This window comes from Seriola dumerili, unplaced genomic scaffold (genome assembly GCF_002260705.1).
Source record: "Seriola dumerili isolate Sdu_G_001 unplaced genomic scaffold, Sdu_1.0 BDQW01000160.1, whole genome shotgun sequence".
In the NCBI taxonomy this organism is placed as follows: Eukaryota; Metazoa; Chordata; class Actinopteri; order Carangiformes; family Carangidae; genus Seriola; species Seriola dumerili.
The window spans coordinates 155,389-180,637 of NW_019174415.1; the positions used below are offsets into that span (position 1 = coordinate 155,389).

Here is a 25,249-nt window from a genome sequence, read left to right on the forward strand (position 1 = left end):
ACGTTCCAAGCCATGGTCATTGTCCAAGCTTTCTCCACAGTTCCAGACTTCAAATTGTGTGGGAAAAGTGTATTTATCAATTTACTTATCTTGGTTGGGCTAAAGGTATTCAAATTTGAAATTTAAAAATATCTATTCTAACATTACTTGAATCTGCTTATATTACATCCACTGTGTGTTGAATGAATGGGATGAGGGAAAGACCCATCTTTGATGGAATAATTCAAAAATTAATCAACAATAAAACTTAAATTCTAGTGTGTATGATATGCACACAGCATCTAATGGCACAACATACTGACCTCATACAAAGCTGAACAGTTTTCATTTAATGGGCCAAGACTTATCCAACAATGGAATTCAGGCCATATAAATAAATACCTTCACACAGCCTCAGATAAATACAAATATAAACCAACATAACAAAACCTACATTTTCATACACGTTCATAAAGAATTTTCATAGATATTGTTATAACACTGTATAAAAAAAACTAAAAAAAAAAACTACTGAAACTATACCTACAGTGCCTCATCACTGGTCTGGTCTGTACCTGTGTGTAGCTGTAGTTCCTCCACACGCCGCACGGTGGCGGTGTGATGTCGTAAACCACCTTCTCAAAACTTTCTCGGTTGCGTCACCTCCGCCTCCGGTCCTCTTCCGACACAACTCGTGACAGATTTTATTTACTGCCAGCCCGCCTGTCTGTGTGCTGAAGTGAAACTGCTACAGGAACAAGCTGCTGCGGTCGTTAATGGGCTCGGACGACCCGCCAAATGAATCTAAACATGGCTCCGCGGTCTAAACTCTTTAGTTAAAGCTGCTGTAAAAGACGAACCATGTGGAGAGTCCAGGGTTTTGTTGGAAGAGGTGAGAGAAATGTCATTGACAACACCACCGAGTATATAAAAACCAGCGTAGCTTCACGTTAGCTAGTGAAGTCCTCCGTTGGTGCAGCTGACCCCGTCAGTCGGTTTATTTTGGTCGAAGTTAGCTCCTGTTACGGACTCGTTGCCACAACCTGTTTCTGGATCTTTCCATGTCACTGAAATTCCCACAGGCTTTAAGATTGACCTGTAATGCTGCTGTACACAGGAACATACATTACAGTGTCACAAGTTAACACACACAACGTTAGCCTGCATGAAACACCTGCTTCTATGTAGCTTAATTCATGTCGTATACAGGATGCATGTCTGCTGGTCTTGAAAAGTTTCTAAAATTATATGAATTTTAAAAATACATGTCTAAAATGTTTACTGACTAAATGAATGGATTGTCAAAATACATGCATTTTTTCTTTTGAATGGACTAAATGAACTAAATTAAAAACTAAATTAAAAGCTCCATCCATTCTGCTGTTCATCTGGGTCCGTTAAATCATCAGGGATTGTTGTCTTATAGAACTAGAAAGCACTAAAACTGCAATACAATAAGAAATAATTGTAGTTCATATTGTCTCAACTGGTTTTCCATCATTCTTTAATACTTTGGCTGGTGTGATGGTGAAATGGGGTTGAAATTACATTGTATGTGGTATCATAAATGTCTCAAAGAAACCCTGGTATAGACACAAATATCACCTATAATAATATTTGGCTGAAAAGAGAAATACCACGAAATTTCGCTTTGATATGATAGCAAGAATCACCAATATCGATATGGATACATATACTTTTTATTGTTAAAAACAGCTTTTCACCAACATGTTAGGGAGGGAAATGTCATGATTTATGAAATGAATGCATTTTTAATAGGCTACATCTGAATATATCATAATTACCTCCAAATAATTTGCCAAACATTTCTTTTACTATTCTGTTTATTACTTAATCACATGTATGTTCAAACAAAAGATAGTTTTAACAGTAAATAACAAATGTTCATTACGTGAATTCTCTGATCTAAAGAGGTCATTACTGCACACAGCTGCAGCAGAGATGCAAATACTGCAGCACTAAAAAGAGTGTTCTTTTCAGGCAATGTCAGCGTACACAAGTAAACGAGTCAAATCACATTAGCTGGGCTCTTACTATCTCTGTAAAATGCATTTTCACATGGAAAGAATATCCTGTGCTTCAGTGTTGATTATGTAAAATTTCAGGACTCTGATTCTGTAGAAGTGCCGCTACACATGCTCTGCTTTACTTTACGCATCCCATAGGTTCTCATAATCTACAAGAAATTAACTGATTTGTAGTTGTAAATTCATAGTTTTCAAGTTTACTGAAAAGGATTTTGTAATTTTTTAGTTACTATGAGCAGATTAACTGGATTAACTTCAAATTAATTAATTCAAGTTAGTTCTAGTGATTTAGAGAGTCTTTTAGTCGGTGTACAGCAGGTCAGGGGCACATGCAAAAATGTGAAATTTGTCAAGCATACAATTCAACATAAAACGTTTCAGTAATAAATGAATAAGTAAAAAGTAATAAATGAAAAGTCTTTTGGAATTTGAGGGCTGCTTATAATCTAAGAAACTAACTAAACTGAAAGACCTGTCTCCGGTGACGTTTTTCCTATACTTAGTTCTCTCCAGGAAATTTCCTAGAAATTGTGGAGCATGTTTTGGATGTCAGGTAGTTCTGAGAAGGTTCAGCCTCCTGTCTCTCCTTGAAATTTGATCAGTCTCATTTCTGTTGTTTTTGTCCTCCCACCACTTCTCAGTACTTCATCGTTGCCATGGCAGCACCCCCCTGCGACTACCCCAGAACCACCACGTGGAGGACGAGGTCATCAGCAGCTCATCTATCCTCTCCACCTCGCGACACTCCTCTGACAGCAGGTAACTTCCACCTCCTTCCTTTGTTTTTCACTGCCCTGACTGACAACACAAGGCTAGAAAAAAAGGAGAAACAGAAAAGAAAAGCCTTGAGCATCTCGCTTTGATCTCTGTACTTCTTTGCCTTCAAACCACCAGCCATATTATCAGCTAATGAAAAGACAACCTTTGAATTAAGGTCAGACCTCAGAGGTTGTCCTCATCCCAACCCGTTTCTGTTCCTTTACCCCTTCTTTGAACCCATGCTCTCCTCGTCGCACCCTCCCTGCAACACTTTCAGCTGGTTGCATCATCCAGCAGCATCTGTTGTGTGTGTCAACAGGGTTAGTCGAGGGAACAGAAACAAAGCCATCTGCTTTGAACAGTATTTCTATGATGCCTTAATACAACAGACTGTAAATGGAGACAGACATGTCATTGTGAGATTGTGTTGTTTTTCTCTCAGCTCTCAGAAGGAGCAGGATGGAGAGAGAAGGAAGAAACAAAGGACCTTTCAATTTGGCTACACTGAGCTTCCACATTACACAGTACTGGATGCTGTGGGATGGGTATGTCTGTTGTTGCATCGTTCGAATGTAAATACACAACCCAAACACCTCACATATTAACTGGTATGTCCAGCATGACATTTTCAAGGGCGTCAGTTCATCACAAACTATTGTAAGAAAGATGTCAGGAGGCTACTCTCTTGTAACTGTCTGGACTGATTAGACAAATAGTGTGTGATGGACTGGTTTGCGTGCACCATATGATAGCAACTAATATGAGCCTGTTCTCATTTTGTCATTTAATACTCTTGTGTGTATTTAACATAAGCATATGTACTTTTCTCTCAAAATTGCTTGTTTTCAGTGTTCAAATGAATCAAATTATTTGCCATTATGTTAGTAAATGTAAATGCAAGCATGGGACAAATATCAGCCAGGTATTTTCACATTTCACAAAAATATTAGTTAATGCTCATAAAATGATGTACAATATCTTGTTTACAAGAGCATAGGTAACATAAAGAAAAATGTTATCTGCAATCACCCCTCCACCCCTCTACAGATACATTACACATTACCCAAAGCCAGCCTGGGGAGTAAATAACAATCCTCTTCTCTAAGGTGGTCTTTAATGTTGGCATAATTATAGAAGAGACTGTGAGTAAGAGGATCTTGTGAAACTGTAAAAGTCTATCTTTTATTAAGAAGCTTACAGTGCCAAGCTGCAGAGTATTGATCAACTCATTAAGCCACTGTTTAATTGTAGTTTTTTTGTCTCTGATTAAGCTGTAAGAGAGGAGCTGTTGTTGCGCCTTTAATTAGTTTAATTGTGTGTTAATTCCCAAAACAAAATCCTCCATAGAACACTCAAAACAGAATGCATAAAATGGGTCTCATATTATTATCTGTATGTTTGTCCATTATGTCTTATATCTTAGCATCTGTCTTCTATGTTACCTTATATGTGTTTTTTTATGGCCTGTTACACTATTTCACCAATTTTAAAACCAATTATAAAATTGTAAATTCAGAGATACCCAAAACTGTTGATATGGGGTTTGGTTTGTATCACAACATTATATTGTTCTCTGTTTCATACAACCACTCGTTTGCCACCCACATTTACAATCTGTTGTTTGTGTGTAAACACTCAAACCGATGACATACATATATTGGTACTTGTGGTACCACTGCACATCCTTATTGCCATGACCTGACAATGACATTGATGTTTCTCCAAAGGGTGCAGCAGCAGTTCTGTTTATGCAGATCTGCAAGAGGATCCGCTCTAAGTTCTCTTCAGGCACAGAGCCCAGTCCGACCCCTGGATCTCTGACAGCCCCCTCCTTGCTACACAAGTGTGGCTACCGCATCCTTCTGGAGAACTGTGAGTCCGTATGCCATCACTACAACTAAGCAATAAACCCACTGATTTTTCACCTTTTTCTTACCAACTTATGAAATGCATTCCCAAAATAGTTTTTTCAAAACTGACTGGAATCCTGACTCTTTTGTTGCTTCTCTCTGGGTTGTACAGTATCCAGGCATGACGTCCTGCCCAGAGGAAGGACTGTGTTGTGCCTGCAGGGGGTGCCAGAGAGACAGAACCACGATCAGACTGCAGCTCAGACCAGCAGCAGTAGCACAGGTGATGCCAGTCTTCACAGCAGCAGTGAGCGTCTGAATCCTGACAGCTCAATCTCTGACCACCAGAGGGCACTCCTGAACCAGGATTCACCTATACCCGGTTTGTTCTGTTCTCTATGTTAATCATTGATGAAAGATTTTTTAAATGTAGTTTTTTCTTTTTTTTACTTTGTTAACCAAATATTTGTGGGAGCAGCAAAATAATACGTTTTTCTTTCCAGACTCAGAGGAATCACCTCTGTCAGCATCCCATCCTCTGCAGAATGACGCAACCCAAGACAACACTGAAACAAAAGATGCTAATGACAAAGTGAGAGTCTACTTCCTTTAGTTTGTGTGAAGTTTATTTTAAAGAATGTTTTTCTTTATTCTTGCAAAGGATTGACTGACTTGTCACCTAATCTTTACTGTAGTTTTTTTAATGCTCTCTGTGTTTTCAGGACATATTGTCTGATGAGGAGAGGCTGGCAGGAGTAACACTGAACCTCAGACATGTGGGAGACAACAGCATCCCTGTTATCCTCAACATCATTGGTAAGGATTTATTGACACACCAGATAATTTACACACTTCGATTTCTACTCAAGACTCAAATATCCTATATTCTCACTTGCTACTCTGCAGTTTTTTTCAGAATATATTTGTCTTTATATTTGTCTGCCCTTAGTTACTATCATCATCCGTCTGTTTATGGCAGGTGTAGAAAGTGTCAAGAGTGAGAACTATGAGCAAGCTTTTACCTGTTTTCAAGCTGCAGCTGAGCAGGGTTACAACAAAGCCCAGTTTAATGTGGGCGTGTGCTATGAGAAAGGCAGAGGAGTCAGCAAGGACAGAGAGAAGGTGAGCATCCAGACAGCACATGAGTTTTTCATCATTCTGAAAATCATATTTAGTCTTCTCTTATATCAGAAATCAGTCATGAGATGATGTTTTCTATTCCAGGCTCTGAATTACTACTGGCAGGCTTCAGTCAGCGGTCACACTCAAGCTCAGTACCGTTATGCAAAGCTGCTCCTGACCAGCAGGGGGCATCAGAGTTTAGAGGAGCTGAAAACAGCCATTGACCTGTTGGAACAGGCCGCTGCAGCTGGACTCACCAAGGTAGATGTCATGACAAAATTTGTTTCAAATTTAGTGCAAGTTGACCCTTACAGAACTGTATATTCTAAATCCCTCAAAAAATGCATATTACCAATTTCCTGCACTGTTACTTACAACATTACTTACTACATCATTTTCCAGCAGTAATTTACCATGGTAGTCTTATCTTGTTGCTGTGCTGTAAGTTATTTTAGTCATTTCCAGCAGTTTCTAATGTAACCACAAATTTTTTCTCAACTTCATTTGGAGAGAAAATGTTTAAATCAGAGAACCACAGAGCGAAATTAAGATGTCTCTTGCTGTCTTGTCTCAACAGGACTTTCAGAACATAGATTATTATGCTACTCTCCATGGAATATTATCAGATCTTTAGCACTTTCATGCAACATTGCTCAATACAATTATCTCTGTTACTTAGATTAAATGAATGTGCGATAACACATGAAAATACAAGAACTGAAAATGTAAAAGAAAAAAAATGTGATGACTCAAATTACATTGTAATTGTGCTGATAAACAATCCTGCCATTAGCCACGCTGGGTTGCTACATGTGTAAGTAAGGAATCCTAAGGAATAAGCAGATGTTTGCATGCCTTTTATAGAACTAAAACCACCCCTCCCCTTTTTTATTGATCTCTTCCTCAGGCTCAGGTCTGCCTTGCATCGGTCTTCTCTCAGGAGCCGGTGAGAGACGGGAGCAAGTCTGTCAAGTACCTGAAGATGGCAGCAGAGGGCGGGGTGAGTTCCCTTCTAGATGCTTCCAGAGTTTTATCAATGGCTTTACCTCTGAGACTTCATCCCTGCTTCCAAATGTAATATATCAGTCACTCTGCATATGGAAGCTTTTTGATATTCACAGCTTATTTAGTTTAGGTGCTCTCCTTCTTTCTGCAGTTGTGTTAAAGTGATACTGTCAGTTACTATGTACTCCCACTTTAGAGCTACAGCTCTAAAGTTGAGTCACACAGAGCTAGTGTGAGTGGTTTAATAGTGGCATCTTCACTCCTCTGCCCATACTACTGTGTCTATTTAAGTTCCTGGTGTCAGTTTGTAATGTGCAATATTACGTTTCCTGTTTATCTCTGCACAATCATCACAAGTCAAGTCCTTGTTCATTTAGAATATTGTTGCTCTTCAAGATTGTTTGTTTTTGTGCTCAGGATGACACCGCTCTGCTGTTCCTGGGTCAGTGTTACGAGAACGGTTTCGGGGTGCAGCAGAACCTGAGAACGGCGATTGAGTTCTACAAACAAGCCGCTCACACAGGAAACAAGCAGGCTCAGAGCTTACTGACACCTCCTAATGACACAGACAGAAAGGGTAGGCACACACACTCTATTAGACAAATAGACATTTGTATTATTTCCTGCCTTTTAAGCATTTATTACTGGTGACACTGCGTGGGATAAGCTTTTAATGAGCCAAGACAGCAGTGATAATATCTGTGAGAATGAGAAATTGATTCCTCGTCTGTCCCACTCTCTTCTTCAGCAGAAGATGCGGTGTTGCGCTCCATCCGTTCAGCTCCCTGTTTCTCTGTAGCCAGCCGTTTGCTCCAGCAGCCGCTCTCCCCTCTGGCCAGTTGTCTCCCTCCGTCCGCCAGTCACCCCACCACCCTTCCCCTCCTGCCTCACTCCTGGAGCACTGGGAGCCTGTGTGCCCCCCCGATGCTGTCGTCCACGCCATTTCAACTCCATCCCCACAGCACAGAGGGAGGAACCTGCCAATGGACTGTGGGGATTGGATAGTTATCCTGAGCCATCACAGGCCAAAATGAGGAATGTATTACACAGTGAATGTTTTTTTTTACCAGAGGAGAAAGGTCAAAGTGTGTTAGGTTTGTACATATTGTGAAGCCTGAATAGAGTGAATCGGTTTTATACTTGGTCAAGTATGTTAATATATTGTGATTTTTTATAATAAGTCTGAAAGAGCTGTGGATACAGGGTCTGACAATATTGTGTACAGAATGAGGGATGGAGTCTTTTCTATTATAGATTTCTGTGTTTTCTTATAAGCTTCCCTGTAATATAAATGATGCTATGGGTCAGGAAATGATCTAGGTGCCTTTGAGTGGGTTGAGAATCTCAGGTTGTTACTGGTTTCTCTTTCCTCTGATGTGGGATTAATCATACAAAAAATGTTGATCATAATTTTGTTTCCTGTAAAATGTATTGCTGGGTTTACACCACTGAAACAGTATCATATTTATCCTCCAATAATACAATTTCTTACGTATAATGGTTCAGTGCTGTCTGTAATTGTAAAAGGTATAAATGATGGACAATACCATACCATACAACTACCTGAGTGAATTATGATGCACTGTGAGGAAGATGTTCTGTGTTACCGTTAAACAAAAAAAATAAATATCTTAAAAAGCTATTTTATAGATGTCTGGTTACTTTTAAAAAGGCAGAACTAAAGTATAGTCTGGACTTGTATCTATGGAAATAACTTTACAGTTTTAGGGTCACTTCGAATCAATCCTCATGCAGTATTTATCTAAAGAGAACCACACCTGCCTGTGTTTCAGAGACAGACATGTGCAGCACTGTAAACCATTCATATTTCTCCAGACCACCGAATGACGTAAGACTCCGATGATGTGTGATTTCATTACCTGGGTTGCAAAATAACACCGGTAGATTTATTATGGTTGCGTCTCCTCCGTGCGCCGAGCGTCCTGCGTCCGCGGCTCTGATTGGCCGGCTGGGTGGAGAGCTCCACAGCGCCGCGCCGCTCCGGGATCCTCTGGCGCAGAGAGAAAGCGCAGCTTGGCCGCCAGCGAGCAGCGAGCACCGAGCACCGGCTGGGAGGGCAGATGATGTTGTGATGTGATCCAATACGGGCGGCCGGCTGCAGCTACGGGCGGACTGGCTCTTATAAGCGGCTGTCGACCTCGGCCCCTGCTCACTAGTGTGTGTCTGGGTATGTGTGTGTGAGTGTGTGTGTGTGTGCGTGCGTGTGTGTCGTCGTGGGAGCGGAGGCGCAGAAGCCCGGAGGCTGACCGAAGCGGTGAGTGGATGTAAATAGATGCTCTCGTTGGGATGCGCTCCCCTCCCTGTGCGGCGGTGGTGGTGACGGGGCTGGAGGGAGATGGACAGGATGCTGAAGATTTACGGCTTCTGTTCACTTATCGACAGCTTCGCTTATGCAATGTTGGCAACTCCACCTATGCATGGGCCTACTCGGCGTTATGGTAGATGTAAAGATGATCTAACGCTGTTTCAGATATATCAGGGTCAGACATTTGAGGGACTTTATTAAGGAGGCAGCAAGAATCGAGGGACTAGGATACTCCACCCATGACATCATCGACTTTTTCAAGTTCATTTTCTCCCCTGCCCGTGCTTTCATCTGTTGCATTTCATTTCTAAAGCAGCGGCTGCTGCTCAGAGTTGCTATTACAGTGAGTATAGCTGATAAATGTTTCCTCTGACAGGCCAAGATCTCTGTCAGTGCCTGGAAATGATCTGATGATGAATTCATGAAGCATAGATTATTGGTGTGAAGTGATAAGAATTTGATCTTTCTTTTTAGGTGACCTTCACTCGGGTCTGTAAACAAGGTGAGCAGACAGTATAAACAGCTAGAGCAGATATGGATCCTGTTTTGCTTCAAAATAGACAAGGAACAGTTTTGTCTGTCAACAAGTCTCCTCCTGTATTATCATGCAAGTAAATCTGCAGGAGGCAAATGCTTGTTTTCTCTCTTACATCACTATGATTTTCAATTTAATTGCAAGCTGGCAGTACAGCACACACACACAGGGAAGATCAGCAGCAGGAGCAGAGAGGTTTTAATGAAGCATTATTGTTTTATTAGTATACATGTTGCTGCTGTCCTGTGGCCAGCTGCTAAAATCTCCTGCATCTCATGAATGACCTCTGCTGTTCCAGAGCACAACAGATTTATTGAGGACAACAGTTTAACCGCCTCTGAGTGGTGACTGTCCTGCAAACTGCTGTGTCATTCTCCTTGCTTTCTCCCTCTAATGACCAGCCTTTCTCCTCCCCACTCTCCTCGCATCCTCTCTTCACCCCACTTTGTTTAACTAATGGAGCCCTGGCTGAATTGTCAGTGTGGTGGAGGTGGGGGGGGGGAGTGTAAGAAAAGGCCGCTATCTCTGCTCAGATGATCCAGTTTGTCCACAACTCAGATATCATTTTAAAAAGAATTGGAAGAAAAAGACAATGGAGAGTTGAAATACTGTTTGCTTATTACTTCTTGTCAGTGTTTGGGGTTGTGTCACGATGTGTAATTCGTCCTCTGAGTCATGCGACATATTTGCTGTGATTTTCAGCTTCAGTGGCTCAAGGCACAATTTGTAGCCGTCTGGTGTAACGCTTATGTGTCCCAAATGTCAGTTTTTCAGGCTTGTAGCTTTGTTTCAATGTAATTTTGACATCATCAGAGTCTTAAAGTGAAAATTTATTTGAGCCTGCAGAGGAATATAGTCCATCAATTAAATGGAAAATTTATATAAAAACAACTGTAGTGATAAGCATTGCTGATTGAGGATGGCTGATATTCTGATGAGACAGGACGGTTCAGTGCAGGTAGTTTGTACCTGTTGACACTGTGTTTGTGTCTGAGTCAAAGGCCTGGAGTGCGAGTGCAGATTCAGCACAAACAGGTTGTTGTGGTTGTCTGGCTCTGTGACAGAGGGACAACACAACAACCACCCAGGGAGAGGAGAGCGGATAGGGGCCCCGCATGAGCAAAGTGTACTGCCCAGGGATTCTGCTCTCTCCAAAAATCCTGCCTCTGTCTTTTCCCAAGATCTTATCGTGCTTTAAAATCTGCCACGTTTGTGTTTTCCATGTTTCTGAGAAAAGGCGCTGATGATGATTGCAGCATTGTTTGAGGTGTGTATGCGTGTATGTGTGTGTATCTTATTGGCTGAAAGGATGTTTATACATTAGGCTTGCGTGCCTGGGCATGTTTTTCTACCTGTATTTGTTGTTTGCCAGCTTTCCACAGGGTCGTTGCCTAATTAAATCAGTCGAAAACAAGAAAAAGAAAAAAGAAAAGTGACAGTGATGGAACCCATACATGTGGCATGTCTTAAGATCATAATGATTCTCTGTCACTCTCTTTGTTGCTATTCATCTGTTTGTATTCAACATCACAAAGCTGATCCACCCAGAGATAAAAGAGGCACGGCTAGCCAGTTAGCAGGAGCTGGCTGCCACTTTTCCTCCCCAAAGACCAGGCCTGTGCTGCTCAGCCCCAGCTTTGAATGTCAGTCCTGGGATGAATACATCGAGGCTCTGACTCACAACTAATATCATGCAAATGCAACCTGGCTTAATGACTTTGATGCAGTGTTTTTTGACACTTCAACAGTGACACCTTATGTGTAAAAACAAAAATAGGACAAGAACCCAGAAAAGGATCTGCACATTAGTGCATCGATAAAAGCCTCTGAGACTGCAAGATGTTTTATCAGCTTTATATGTAGTTGTAAAATCAGAGAAAAGTAAATGAGCAGTTATACTGAGCAAACAACAAAACAAAAAAACAACACTGTATGAAATTATGTTTCAATTAGTAGTGTAGTAATTTTAGGACAGCATGTAAGCATAGCTTTTAAAAATATACTAACCCAGTGACCAACTATTAGCCAGCTACAGAGATAAGTGGGCGTAAAAGAAGCTTGCAACCACAAGGAGAAAGAGTACTCTGACTGAGTCAGCGGAAATAGGAAGTGAGGACCATGATCAATGAATTTTCAGCTCAGCACCTAAGTGCACACCCAGGTTACAAGTCTTAAAAAAGAAATTTAAATTATGTTTTTCATAAATGTTGGTTTATGTTCTGTTTATGCAAAAAATAATGATAATAATGGTCCATATTTTATATATTATTTTTTTAACTCTCAAGTATTTGCATCAGAATATCAATCAATTCTAAAAAGTTATTTCTGACGTGGTGTCTCTTCTCCCACCAGCTCCATCACAGCAGTGTATTCCCAGTCAGCCATGACGTCAGTGCAAACTCCTCCCCTCTCCCGCTCTGGCTCCTCACCCTCAAATGTGGGTCTGGCCAATCGCAGCGGGCCCTCCTCCACCCCGCCCACCTCCCTCAGCCTTCGTTCGTCATACAACCAGCTGCTTGGGCGCGATGTCATCAAGGAGTCCATGGAAACCGGAAGTTCTGCCACTTTGCCAAAGAGCCGTCAGCGGTACACAATGACCAGTGTGCGGAGCGTCATGGGGATAAGTGACAACTTGGCTTTGTCATCTAAAAACCAACCTGTGACCCGAGGTAGAGGCCTCCCCACCAAGTCCTCCTCAAGTTCAGCCCTCTACTCCTCTTCTTCCTCCTCCTCGCTGTTTAATGCAACCAACCCCAAACTGGCCAAGAATGGGGCCAACATGCAGAGACGAGCTGAGAGCCAGCAGCTGGAGCTGAGTAGGGCCAATACAGAGGGCAAAATACACAACGATCTCATCAATAACCCCACTTCTGACTGGCTAGAATTTGGGAAAGACAACTCACAGCAGCCCCTCTTCCGCAGAAGGACCAAGAGCTTCTTGGAGTATCATGGGAAGGGCTGGGATCTAGATTTCAACTGGGGAAACAAGGAGGACAAGGAGGAGAAGAAGCAGCAGCCTTCTCCAGAGAAGGAGCAGGCTAGCCCTGCCAAGGAGAGGGAGAGCCAGAAGGAGGAAAAACCCAACAGCAAGCAGACCTGCCAGGAAGAGAAGGAGGAGGTGGAGCCAGTGGTGGAGGAGGAGGAGGAGGAGGAAGAGGAAGATGACCCCACACCCACGCCAAGACAGCCTCTGCTGCCAGTGGTGGTGGAAGCCCCACTTTCCTCCACTTCCTCTTCTTCCACCAACAGTCCAGAGTGGGTCCCAGACAACCATGGCCAGCTACAGAACCAGGCTCCAGCCCAGGTCAGGGAGGAGCTCTGTGTCCAGGTTCAGGCTAGTCCACGAAGTCCTGCGAAGCCCCCTCGCAGCTCCCAGCCCCGGGTGATCAAGGTGGAGCTGCACCCCAACAATGAGAACCAATTTCTGCAACAGTACCCACCTTCCTCTCCCAGACAGGCCCGGGCTGCAGAGAGGAACACACCTACCCGAACCCGAGCTCCTCCGACCCTACCAGATCCTGAAACAGAGACTGGGCTCCCTAAAGTAGGTTTAAGAATGGACCTGACACCTGACACTCCATCAGAGGATGAAGACTCCAGCTGGACTACCCTGTCCCAGGAGACGCCGTCTCCTCAGACTCCACAAGAGACAGGTTCGATATGTGTGTGTTTGTCCTTTCATCTGATCTTTCTTTTAAAAAGATTAGCATATCTGTGTCAGCCTTTAATCATGTTTTTATTACACCCTCCTTTCATTCCCTCTTTCTCTCCCTCCCTCTTTCTACCTCCTACAGACTGTCTGATCTGGAAATTTACCAAAAGCCTCTTCTTAAGCAAGCAAGTCACTCCAGTAATACTGCTGGAACCTTTAAGGCCCCTGTGAGCCCCCTTATGGCGCAGAGTGATTAGGATGGACAGAAGGATAGGATACTGCAGAGAGCAGGGTGTGAAAAAGGAAGAAAAAAGGAAAGAGAAAAAAGCAGGGCTGCGTTTAGTAAGCGATGATTGCCAAAGATGTATGAAAAAGCAATAGTTAGAGAATATGTGGGTATGGAAAGATATATTAGAAAGCAGAGAGGGAAAAATAAAACCAGCAGGGAGAGGCTGTTGCCCATTGGATCTTGCTACAGGGGATGAGCCCCAGAGTTGCTATGACAACAGAAACTAAGTAGGGACAGACTGACCATCTCAGAAATTTACCCTGTTCAACCCTGTCTGTCTGTCTGTCTATGTGTGTGGTGTGTGTGTGTGTGTGTGCGCGTGTGTGTGTGTGCGTGTGCGTGTGTGGGTGAGTGTGAGCCTTTTGTATGTGCATATGTTGGGTGTGCATATGTCATAGTCTAATATGTTTTTGCAGAGCCCGCCTGTGTGCAGCCATACATATGTATGTGTTTGTGTGATGCATTCATGTGCAATATGTGTTTATGTATCGCTGTCATCCATCAGCAGATATATGGAGTGAGGGGGACCTACCTCCAGGCTGGCGGGAGATCTCAGATTCATCAGAGGTCTATTTCTGGCACGTCCCCACTGGCACCACACAGTACCACCGACCTGTTGCCTCCGGCAACCAACACACATCTCCCAACAATGAGCCAGACACTGAGCGTGACCCACAACAGCAATCACAGGACTCCCTCAAGCCCCTCAATGAGGTCAGAACTAATGATCTAACACGCCTTGTGGTCTAACATATTTATATTTAACTCGCCCTTATATTTTACAAGGCCATATATTCAGGTTCAACCAGTGTAGGTTTTTTTTTTTTTAATTAAAGCTAAAGATTGTTTAATGTCAACATATTCAATCCCCAGAGAGAAAAACGCTGAATATTAATGATAATAGCACTACATGTTTAAAGGTTACGTGATCTTTTATTCAAAGCTAAATGTTCAGTGTGGTGTAAGAGATTATTATTCCTGCACATCCCCGCACATCCCTGTGAGGAAACACACTTCTGTGCAGGTAATTTCGTATGTAAAACATATCTGAGGAAAGGAAAACATAATTTAATTTCTTTCAGATCAGCGTGACACATTATTGGTGAAAAAGTTGAGGCTTATATCTACAAGTTATGCTATCCTCATAAACTGGTTGGCAGTGAGGTGTCTCTAGCAAACGTGCTTCCACTCCTCTGTAACATTTAAACCATTGGACTCGTCATTGATGCCCGTTATAAAAGAAAGAATTTGCTAAAACATTTATTTATAAAAATTAGGCGTTAAAATCAGGTCTTAATATTGAAAATACTAGCTGGACAAAACACTCCTAACTCAAGGTCCACTTACTAGTTTTTCGTGGGGTTTTAACCACATCTAACGGTCTCAGTGAGCCATTCATGAAACCTTAGCAAACTCGGTCTGCTGATGAAATGTGACTGAAAGCTGAAATTGAGTTAAGATTGTTTTTGTGACATATTTATTAAAGTATTTTTCAAAAACCATTATGTGATGAATTTGTGACAAAGGTTGATGCTTTAACTGGTACAAATACAATCTTACTCCAGTATATTAGAAAGCTGTTGGTGAGCAGTGATGCACACACCATCCTCACCACCTGTCTGTCTCTCTGTCTGTCTCGGCTTCTCTCGTGCTGCATCGCTCTCTGTCTCTCTATCTTTACCCCTCTCTCTCTCTCTCTCCCACAGCGCCCCAGCAGTCTGATATCTGACAGCTCGGTGGAGCCCGTCCCCTCCCCCTCTGGCTCCTCCCCCTCCCCCTCCTCCACCCCCTCAAATGATGTCACCTCTTCTGGACCAAATCTCACCACCACCACCTGCATAGCCAACGTAAGACATGGACACATTTATTTGTTGAAATGGTTACCCTCACTCTCATTTTTAATTATATTTATTTTAAATTTTCATTACTTAATTTTGGTCTGACATGGAACATTATTTATTGTTATTTACTGTTTATTTCATCCTTTATTGTTATGTTGAGTTTTTTTTTACCATCATCGCTACAAAGTCTGTGATTCCTAGTCCAGCTTTTGTGTCTAAATTACACATCACAGTCATTTTATCAGCTTTGGTTCATCTCAGTAACACCAGACATAGACCTGTTTTAATTCTGCATTTTTCCCCCCAAAGCTTGATGGTGTTATCGATTAATCTCTGCTGTCACTGCCGCACTTATTAAACTGGAATGAGCACACAGTAATATCTGTCCATGCCAGTCTGAAGTGCATATTCAACAAAGATGAATATCTCTCATATTAAGTTGAAATGAGTATTCTCCTCTTCAGCTATTACAAAGCAAATGAAATCAAATAAGTTGATAAAGTCAATATCAGAACCTGACAGCTTTTCATCTGCCACTAATGTCTGTTTCTCAGCATCTATCTCTCTGTCTGTCTGTTTTGCTCTAGGAGCTGAAGGACTATCCAGTCTATCCAGATCCCAGTCTGAAGGCGTTTGAAGGGGCTACCCTCCGCTATGCTTCGCTTAAACTCAAGTAATAAACACTGACATACTCTACAGTATCATTTCTAGTTTTTCCACTAGCTTCGTGCACCAAGGTCTGAGCCATGATGCTTTTTCATGTGCTAGTTTTATGATATATAACTATGCTGTGACTATTTGTTGTATCTGATGTTTCCCTGCAGCCCTCCAGCCCAGTTAGAGACAGTGGACCTCAACAATACTTTCCCCAACCCAGAGGCAATGGTAAGATCATAAAACCAACATACACCCATCAGCCACAACATTAAAACAGGTAACTGGTTTTAATGTTGTGGCTGATCACAGATTGCATTTGTGGCCTGTTTTGAAAGCTTTCATTCTGAATCATCAGTAATGTGATTTAAAACTTATTTTAGTTATTTTCAATGGCTTCATGACTTGACTAGGTCAAAAAATAAACCAACATACTTGACATTTGTGTCTGAAATAACTTGAAATAACCAATCATCTGCTGGGACTTTCTACCAGACAAAGTCCTAAATGTTCAGTGCTAAGGATTGTACTTTTTCTAATTTATTTTGAAACAGGCAGGCACCTTTTTCAGACTGTTTCACGATAATTTGTTTTGCTCACAATGTCTGTGGTGACCAGTCAGGACAAAGTTATAGGAAATTACAAGATTACAGGCAAAGGCCCAAAGCTATATGTCTGTGAGGATTCAAATATTATCACTTCAGTAACCGGCAGACTTTCACCATATGGGTGGTTTTCCAACTTCTGAATTCAAATACTTCTCAGATATAATTAGACTCTATTAGTAACATGGTGTAACCACCTATTAATGACACCATTTGGCACCATTCACAACATTTGATGAACACATATTCCTCTGACCTTCAAATCATGAATTTGTCACTGAAGGGAAGTCACCGGGCTTTGTTTGCAACGACATGATGAACCTGCTCAGTGGCATCATGTCCTTCTTCTCTCTCTCTCTTTCTCTGTAGCAGTGCCACTCAGTGGTCATTGTGTGAACTACATTGTGGGTGAATGCCTTTACGGGCAAACTCGCTTTTGCTACCCCCATGTGGATGGATAGGATGTAGAAATGCTCAACCAGAGTTCACAGGGAAAGTACAAGTGGGAAAGATGTTGGAATATCAAAAATGTAAAAAAAAAAAAATGAATGGCAGTGGCACCAATAAAAAAAAAAGTGTAATTAATTCAACATTAAAAGATTAAAAGAACTGTTGCATGTCCACATTCATGAATTTAGCTGTAAGAAGGCAGAATATAAAGACAAGTGTTGCATCATGTTATACATGCCAAAACTACAAGTAGATGTCCAACATACGTCCTTCCTGTTTAGTTAGGATTTCTACTTTATCGTAGATGGGGGAAAAAATCCCACAGGACAGAAAATGAGACTTAGAGGTTCTTTAATATTAAAATTCAGTTGAAAGAAAAGCTTGAGATTTTCCACAGCCCCAGAGGAACCCAGAAACACAAGGGAGAGGTAGGTGTGGGAATTCAGATAGAGTCTCAGCTTGTGTGAAAGTGTGAAGAAACCAAGAGAGAATATTACAGTCAATGGAAGAGAGGGAGAGGGAGAGAGAGATGGTGATGGTGATGGTGATGATGATGAGTGATTGTGTGTGTATGTGCTGAAATGCACACTGTTGCAGAGCTTGAAGAATTTATCCTGAGGTTTTCCTCAGCAGAGAAGACTTCCTTGTTGTGGTAGAGAGAGAGAAAGAGGGAGAGAGGACAGTCATAGCTGCTGGCCTGAGGCGGTCTACACACACACACACACACACACACACACACACACACACACACACACACACACACACACACACATACACACACGCACACACAGTCTTTCATATTTCATGTGTTGTCTTCCTCAATCAAACCTCTCTCAGTTATTGCTTGTTATGGTACAGTAGCTGTCACTTCATACTGTGCTTCTGGAGGCAAAACAAAACTTTAAGAGGAAATTTGTGTGAGTTTCTGTGTGTGTGTGTGTGTGTGTGTGTGTGTGTGTGTGTTAGTATGTGTGGGTTCTTATACAGGGGTTACAAGATCAACATTATAATTAAGTTTAAGAATGAGTCGATAATGAGGTCTAAAGGAAAATTGTGATGCATGTCAACTTGGATCTTGGATGTTTTTACATTTTTACATTTGATTATTTTAGTTATGGTGACATTGTACTTACCAAATTAAATACTGAGATCTGACGCAGTGGAGATATTAAAGAAGTCACACAGAGTTAGCATGAGTGGTCCAAAGATAAAACAGACTTTAAACAAACCAACAGATTAGTCAAACTTATTTGGAAGAAACTAACATGAGCAAACAGTGAAATTATCACCTACTGCTTTTTTTTTTCTTATCACCCATCACAGTTTTCAGTGACATCTTGCTTCAACTTTGTCCTACCTTACTTGCTGTAAATGTGCACACATAGTTCTTCTGTACAACCAAGACTTGTTTCAACATTTTGACATGGGTGTGCTGACTTTTTTTCCCAAAATGAAATGGCATATTATTTATTATTTAAGGTTATTATTTATTACATAATACACAATATACATATAAAGTGGTTTTTAGATCATTTTTTTAAATTTGGCTTGGCTCTTGTTTCTCGCCATGTCAGACTTTATTGTCATGTTGAACTGTTCTGAAATTTCAATCACTTTGGCGAAGTCAGTGAAGTCATAACCAAGCAAATGACAGGCAAAACTGCTAAAACAACATCTATGTTGAAAAACAAACTCAGTTAACTTAGAGAAGGTAGAGGGAAGGTATGTAACATTAAAGCAACTTTGTGAATCTCTACAAGTGTGAAAAAACAAATTTGTCTCTTCTTTCCAGTCATTTCCAGTGCGATCTCTGGGCTGGGTGGAGATGGCCGAGCAGGACCTGTGCGAGGGGAGAAGCAGTGTGGCCGTCCACCACTGTATCAGACAGCTGTCCTACTGCAGGAGGGACATACGAGACTCAGCCGGCGTCTGGGGAGAGGTCAGTGTGTCAACAGAGACAGTTTGCATGTCTATGAGGTGGAAGAAATTCAACCAAAGACTGAATGGGCCTCTCAGTTTAAACATTCATGTGTGTAAGTGGATTGTTGCTAATGGTTTAATGAAAAGAAAAACATAAGACAGTTTGCGAGTGTTCACCCTGTGCTGTGTGTGAATTCAATGGACTTTTGCTCCTGACTGGTAGAAACCTAAAGTGATTTAAAATGAGTAGAGCTCATTATTTCCTTTTGCTTGTTATGCTTGTAGTTTAGAGGCCTGAAGAGTTAAAATATCTATTATGTCACATAATAAGCAATGATCATAGAAAAGTCAGAAATGTCAGAAAAAATAAATATAATTTGTTTATATGCAATGTGTTTTTTTTTCTAATTTCCTATGTTGTTCCTATGTCCCTATGTTGAATCATCCTGTGACACCTTGAGGGGGTCCTGACCCTCGCTCCATCACTTTAGCGTATGTTTGTGGTCTCACAGGGTAAAGGGATGCTGCTGGTGCTTCAAGACCGCATGTTGACCCTGGTTGACCCAGATGATCGCAGCCTGCTCCACTCTCAGCCAATCAGCAGCATCCGAGTGTGGGGCGTCGGCCGAGACCACGACAGGTAGGTGGAGATCACAAATATCTTTCTTCTTTACTGAAACCATTTTTCGTTGAAGGTGCTTTCCGAGTATGCTCGTCTGTCTGCTCCCACCGTTTTAGCAGTTCCTTGTGTCTTCTGTCCTCTCGAATTTGAATGAGATGCAAACAAGAACAAGCACGTAAATCATACTACAATCATACACATCCTGTAAATTTGCAAACACACAACACATAGGCCACAGTAACACACTGTAAAGTGCATGTGTGGAATATTTTCGCTGTTAGAAGCTGAATCAGGAGTTTTAGCTAATCATCAGAGGTTAGAATCAGCCTCATTATTATTTGATGCATATTTGCACAAACTGTATTCAAAACAACATAATTATGCCCGTTGCTCCATGTTTCTGTTCCACACTGAGGACCTATGGGGCCTTCAGCCATTTGGCAATGTCCCATGGTCTTAACCTTTCACTAGTGAGCTGTCAGTGTGCTGAGGCTAGCACAGCTGCTAATGGCGGGGACAAGCTAAGCCCTCATTGATACGGGCCCCTGAGGGTTTCCATTAACCCATGAAGCAACAACTTCAAACACTGACACAAAGCCTGTACACAGCTGGATGTAACATATGTACATGCATGGATTTCATATGTATGAAACATGTTTGCATATTTGCTTGTGCGCATATACTCATATAAGCTACACAGAAAATCCTTACAGCAGTAGAAAGGCCTTGTAAAAATCTTTCCTCAGTACCAAATGGTAAAGCACTAAGAGCTAAGAGACTTGGGGAGATTCACATTGGAGATGTGTCACACAATGAATGTAGAAAAGAGAAGAGTGGTGGAGGTTTGCAGTCTGAGAAGCTGTCTGGTCCTGACATGTGTAATCAGCTGTTAAGGGACTGGGTGAAAATGGAGTTTTAAAATAGCATCTGTGTAAAATGCCTGATCTCACTCGCTCATGCTCGCCAAAGTCTTGTTACCTTGATTTTTTTTCCCCTCATTTCCCTCTTCCTGACTCTATGTCTTTTTCTATCTCTGTTCTCTTTCTCTTTATCTTCCAAGTGATGCTATAGTCTACCTCACACACAGCATCCCTCACACCCTCCCACTCTTCCTTTTCTCCTCCTCTCATCCTCCCTTTTTCCTTCACAGCAGTGTGTGTGTGTGTGTGTGTGTGTGTGTGTGTGTGTGTGTGTGTGCGTGCGTGCGTGTGCGTGCGTGCGTGTGTGTATGTGAATGATAGATAAAGAGGAGGGAAAGAGTCCCTCCACCCTCTTCCGTCTCAGAGGATTGAGAAACTTTCAGTGGCTGTCTCTCTCAGCGGTAATGGATAAAGCGTGTAGTGGAAAGACGAGGGGAGGGTTGGCCCAGGATAACTCTCCCTCTTATCCTTTTTTTTCTCTCACTCCATCTCTTCTCTCTCTCTCTCTCTCTCTCTCTCTCTCTTTCTCTCTCTCTTACAGCAGCAGCTTCCACTCTCTTCATCCTCTCCTCCCACCAGCACTTTAAAATCTGCAGTCGACAGTCTGATTTCTTCTTTTTGGTTGCAGGCTCATGACTCAGTATGCACTATGATATTACCCTGTGATGTAGAGCATATTTGATGCTCTGGGATCACAATGCACTTTCCATGTATGCAGCAAATTGCTTCATGGTGTGTGTATCTGAGACAAGAGTGTGTGTACGAGAGACAAGAGCTTCTTTTGCAAGAGGTTGGAATTACTTACTCCTGCCACTAGAGTGCACTATACTCAAAGTCTGCGGTTCCAGAGAAGCTGATATAATACATCATGAGTACTGGCCTGTGGTGTCTATATACTTTTGTGTATTTTTGGTCTGGAGCTGTCTCGTGGTTCAGGCTAGGCCTCTAGTGGCATTAAAAGGGCTACAGCTTACAATGACAATGATACTTCAGACAATACTGTGCAGCTTTGTGGCAGCAGCCTGGGGAAAGCCCTCTCCTGTTTCAATGAGACAAAGCCAGGTCCATGAAGACATGATGATGAATATGAATATACAGAATTGGCAATCTTAATGGCAGAGAATGTATCGTTTCAAGTATTGATTGCCAACTCGCATAAATGGAAAGACACGCGTCTTCTTATCTATGTGGAATGTGTGTATAGCGAGCCATGTGGTGGAGATGGCTGCACTTGTGATGTGACATGCATGGGAATAACTCTGAAAGTTTTGTATTAGGAGGCAATCATTGTATCACTGGTAAAATCGGATTCATTTTTCTGATGGGTAGTTTGGTTTATCTTTCTTTCTGACCACAGGACTCATTATATACCAGTGAATGAAATGTGAAAAGCTTATCATTTAATCTATGATTAGCTTTCTGTGCATGTTTATAACTGGTCTTTGTATGAGTAGTCTCTTGCATTCATAGCAGATTCATTCAATATTTTTTTGTTAGCTGCTGCTCATCTCGGTTGGTCTGTGTTGATAGGTTCTAATTATCTTTTCTTTTGTAAGGACTTTTTTTTTTTTAAAAAACAAAGAACTCTGGAGTGGAAGAACCTGGTCTAGAAAGAGCCTTGACCTCAACTCCAACCTGCACCATTGGGCATGAACTGGAGCGCCAATTTATTCCCCCCGTGAGGGAGTAAATCCTGCAGCCAGGCTCTAAAATCTTGTGGAAAAACGGGAGTGGAGGCTGTTACAGCAGGATATCAATGCCCATGGTTCCAGTGTGAGATGTTCAACAATCACTGTAGGAGTTTAATGTTTAGTTGTTCATATATTTGCTCAAGTGTTTGACATCCTCCTTAATACTCTGTAGTGTGTGACTGGCTTGAGAGGCACAGGAGCAGTGTGCTGATCTGTGGGAGACTGATTTGCCCGAACACTGAGTGTTCAAAGTCAGACAGGTAATGGCTGTTAGCTAACTGACTCAAGCTGGAAGATGCTGATAGACAGAAAGAAGACAGATGTTCTTCTTAAAGTGAGGGAGTGAGAGAGGAAGAAAGCAAAACAGGCAAGAGATAGGGAGCATGGGATTTGAACAGGTAAGCTAGAGAAATAACAGGGGCTAAAAAAAGAGAGAGAAATTTCCAAAAGCAAGCATGAAAGATTCTGCCCCGTTTAGTCCCTCCATCCCTCTCTCTCTCCGTCTCTTTCTCTATCCATCTATCTGAGGAATATTCCCAGTCTTGTCCTGAATGTTCTCTATCTCCTTCAGCTTGATTCAATATGAATGAGTCCCCCCGTCTCTCAAGCAGGGCGGGACGAGGAGGGGTGGGGGTGGGGTTGGGGGGGCTTGGTCCTCGATGAAGTCATGAAGCTATATCTGGAGCACTCAGCAAGTCTGACTGCGTGCACGCGCAGCTACAGGCGTGCACATTTGCATGTGTGCGTGTGTCTGCACATGGGTTTGAACTGATGAAGTCATAGGTCTATATCTGGAGCACTCTGTTGTATGTATGTGACGGTGAATGAGTGGGTGTCTGTGCGTGTTCCCCCCGCACCACCACCACCACTTCTCCATCCCCTCTTTCTGTCTGTAATGCTCTTGCGCTATTTCTACTCTTTGTCTCCAGTGCTCTTTCTGCCTCCCTCTTGTTCCATTGGCTGCACAGCTTTGCCTGTTCTTCTTTCTGTCGCTCTTTGTTTGTCCCGCTGTTGCACTTTAGCGGGGTGTAAGCCTTCCCCTTTTTTTTCAGCTTCAGTGAGACAAGAGAGGGTGAGACAAAGATAGCAGCAACTGAGGAAGAAGAGAAGATACTCAAGACAAACAGGGAGAGTGCAGGAAAAAAAAGAGTGGCGGTGTTTTTTGAGAGAGACAGAAAGAGAGAGAGAGAGAGAGAGAGAGGGGTGTAAACAGACCAATGGAGAGCAAGTGAGAGAGGAGGAGAGAGGCATGCTTCCCTGCTTGCACTGAGCAGGACGCAGAAGGACCTCGCAGGAGACTCTCTGGACCGGGCAGGCAAAGCAAAAAAAGCCGACAGGAGAGGAAGATAGGGAAAGAAAAGGTGTAGCGGAGGAGAGGGAGAGGGAGAGGGAGAAGCAGGGGGGAGGGGAAGGAAAGAGGCAGAGGAGAAGGAGGAAAGGAGCCCCAGAGGATTAAAAAAAAAAAAAAAAGAAGAAAAAGAGAGGAGGCAGACGCGAGGAGATTTACCCCCGGGTACCACGGAGAAGGGGCTGTAGCAATGTCACCGTGGCGGAGGAGCTAACAAGGCAGGGAAGTAGTCATCGGTAACGGGGCGAGGATGTCTGCCTGTGTGAGTACCCCTGCCTCTTGTTCATTCACTCCTCTAGCTCTCCTCGTCCATCCATCCATCCATCCATCCATCGCTTCACAAAGTCGTCCATTACTGCCCCTCTCTCTCTCTCTCTCTCTCTCTCTCTCTCTCTCTCTCTCTCCCTATCCCAACACCCCAGTGTTTCTCCTGTCTGTTGATTTCTAATTGTTCTGTTTGTGTAGAGGACGCACAGCACACAGCTCCCAGCCCTACTTTCATTCATTAGCTTTCCCTTTATTATTGTTTTTTTCACTCATTTACTTCTCAGCCTCCTGCTGTGTGTTTGACTTCCAGCTGTGTACTTTGTCTCTTTCCCTCCCTCCCTCTCTCTCTCTCTCTCTCTCTGTGGCTAGCCATCAGGTGTAGGGATGCAGGTTTGAAGCGTCACTGAGACATGAGCAAGACGTTCGGAAAAAAGATTGAAAGAAAGGAAGGAAGAGAGATGAAGTAAGCAGAAGCAGGGATTGAGAAAGACAGGATTAAAGAATCTGGATGCGCTGCAGGGATTTTTCAAAGTGTGTGTCACCGCTGTTTGGAGCTGTTTGATACTGCACTTGGTTTATGTGAGTGTGTATTCTCCAAAGCCAAAATATTACTATTTTTGACATATACATCTTACACTGCCTCCTGAATTTGTTTAAATGAGGATACACACCTAGGTGAAGGTGTGTGTGTGTGTGTGTGTGTGTGTGTGTGTGTGTGTGTGTGTGTGTGTGCGCGCGCATGATAAATGCCTTCACTATATGTATATGTGGAGTTTCCCTCTCTCTCTCCTTCCGTATCCACCATAACAAGCAGAGGAGAAGGAGAGAGGAGGATGAGGGATGAGCAGGGAAACACTATGCGAAGAGCAAAAACCAGAGTCAAATGATTTATGGCGTCAATGGGGCAGTTCTTGCTTGTTTTCTTGTCCTTGGCATGTGACACTTAATAGGACTGAGACAACGCTGCTGAAAATCTGAGCATGTGTGCCACTGTGACGTTCGTCTTTAACAGTGTCTTTAGGTAGCGCTGATGTCTGTGTGCATTTCCTGCAATTACAGCAAACCGTTGTTACTTTTCTTCACTGATGGCTCATCTGCAAACGTGTGGCACACGTGCGAATAAACATAAAGCACACTTCTTCAAGCATGTAACAACTCCACACATTCATATTCATTACTGGGCAGCAGTGGGGCTCTGCTTGCTGATTCCCTCCAGCTCTCACTTATATCCCCCCACTGCTGACCTTCTGTGGACAGCTGTGGCATGTAGAGGAGGAGAGGAGAGCAGAGGAAAGCAGAGGAGAGGAGGAGAGGAGAGGAGAGGAGAGGAGGAGAGGAAAGGAAAGGAAAGGAAAGGAAAGGAGAA

The 25,249-nt window shown here is 42.6% G+C and overlaps 2 protein-coding genes across 8 annotated transcripts in view; both read left to right on the forward strand.

The window, feature by feature from the left end:
- Positions 1 to 686: 686 nt before the first annotated feature.
- On the forward strand, positions 687 to 8,397 carry kiaa0141 (KIAA0141 ortholog). 4 transcript variants are annotated; one of them, XM_022751617.1, is made up of 12 exons: positions 687 to 871; positions 2,669 to 2,786; positions 3,229 to 3,331; positions 4,514 to 4,658; positions 4,809 to 5,018; positions 5,140 to 5,228; positions 5,359 to 5,452; positions 5,586 to 5,758; positions 5,861 to 6,019; positions 6,666 to 6,758; positions 7,181 to 7,340; positions 7,512 to 8,397. In XM_022751617.1, exons 1-12 carry the CDS (start codon positions 841 to 843, stop codon positions 7,766 to 7,768), a joined length of 1,632 nt encoding a protein of 543 aa, XP_022607338.1. In that variant the 5' UTR covers positions 687 to 840; the 3' UTR covers positions 7,769 to 8,397. The 4 variants fall into 4 exon arrangements, with proteins under 4 accessions (XP_022607338.1, XP_022607339.1, XP_022607340.1 ...); XM_022751618.1 differs by having other exon boundaries at positions 7,515 to 8,397; XM_022751619.1 differs by having other exon boundaries at positions 5,616 to 5,758.
- Positions 8,398 to 8,659: 262 nt separating this feature from the next.
- The window catches only part of LOC111226440 (amyloid-beta A4 precursor protein-binding family B member 2-like), a 40,729-nt gene continuing 24,139 nt past the window's right edge, over positions 8,660 to 25,249 (forward strand). For 2 of the 4 annotated variants that reach the window (XM_022751586.1, XM_022751590.1), the window contains exons 1-8: positions 8,660 to 9,038; positions 11,977 to 13,277; positions 14,071 to 14,279; positions 15,272 to 15,412; positions 15,994 to 16,079; positions 16,231 to 16,291; positions 18,908 to 19,054; positions 19,548 to 19,675. In XM_022751586.1, coding sequence (XP_022607307.1) covers positions 12,008 to 13,277; positions 14,071 to 14,279; positions 15,272 to 15,412; positions 15,994 to 16,079; positions 16,231 to 16,291; positions 18,908 to 19,054; positions 19,548 to 19,675 — 2,042 coding nt within the window. In that variant the 5' untranslated portion in view covers positions 8,660 to 9,038; positions 11,977 to 12,007. Of the gene's footprint in view, positions 9,039 to 9,149; positions 9,223 to 9,563; positions 9,592 to 11,976; positions 13,278 to 14,070; positions 14,280 to 15,271; positions 15,413 to 15,993; positions 16,080 to 16,230; positions 16,292 to 18,907; positions 19,055 to 19,547; positions 19,676 to 25,249 lie in introns of those variants that run through there. The other 2 variants (XM_022751587.1, XM_022751589.1) reach the window with 2 other exon arrangements.

What these genes read in the sequence shown, in the direction of transcription:
- kiaa0141 (XM_022751617.1), top strand. Translation starts at nt 841, where the DNA reads ATGTGGAGAGTCCAGGGTTTTGTTGGAAGAG. An exon ending in CAAAAGATGCTAATGACAAA is followed by an intron (nt 5,229 to 5,358) that starts GTGAGAGTCTAC and finishes CTGTGTTTTCAG; the next exon opens with GACATATTGTCTGATGAGGA. An exon ending in TGTTATCCTCAACATCATTG is followed by an intron (nt 5,453 to 5,585) that starts GTAAGGATTTAT and finishes GTCTGCCCTTAG; the next exon opens with TTACTATCATCATCCGTCTG.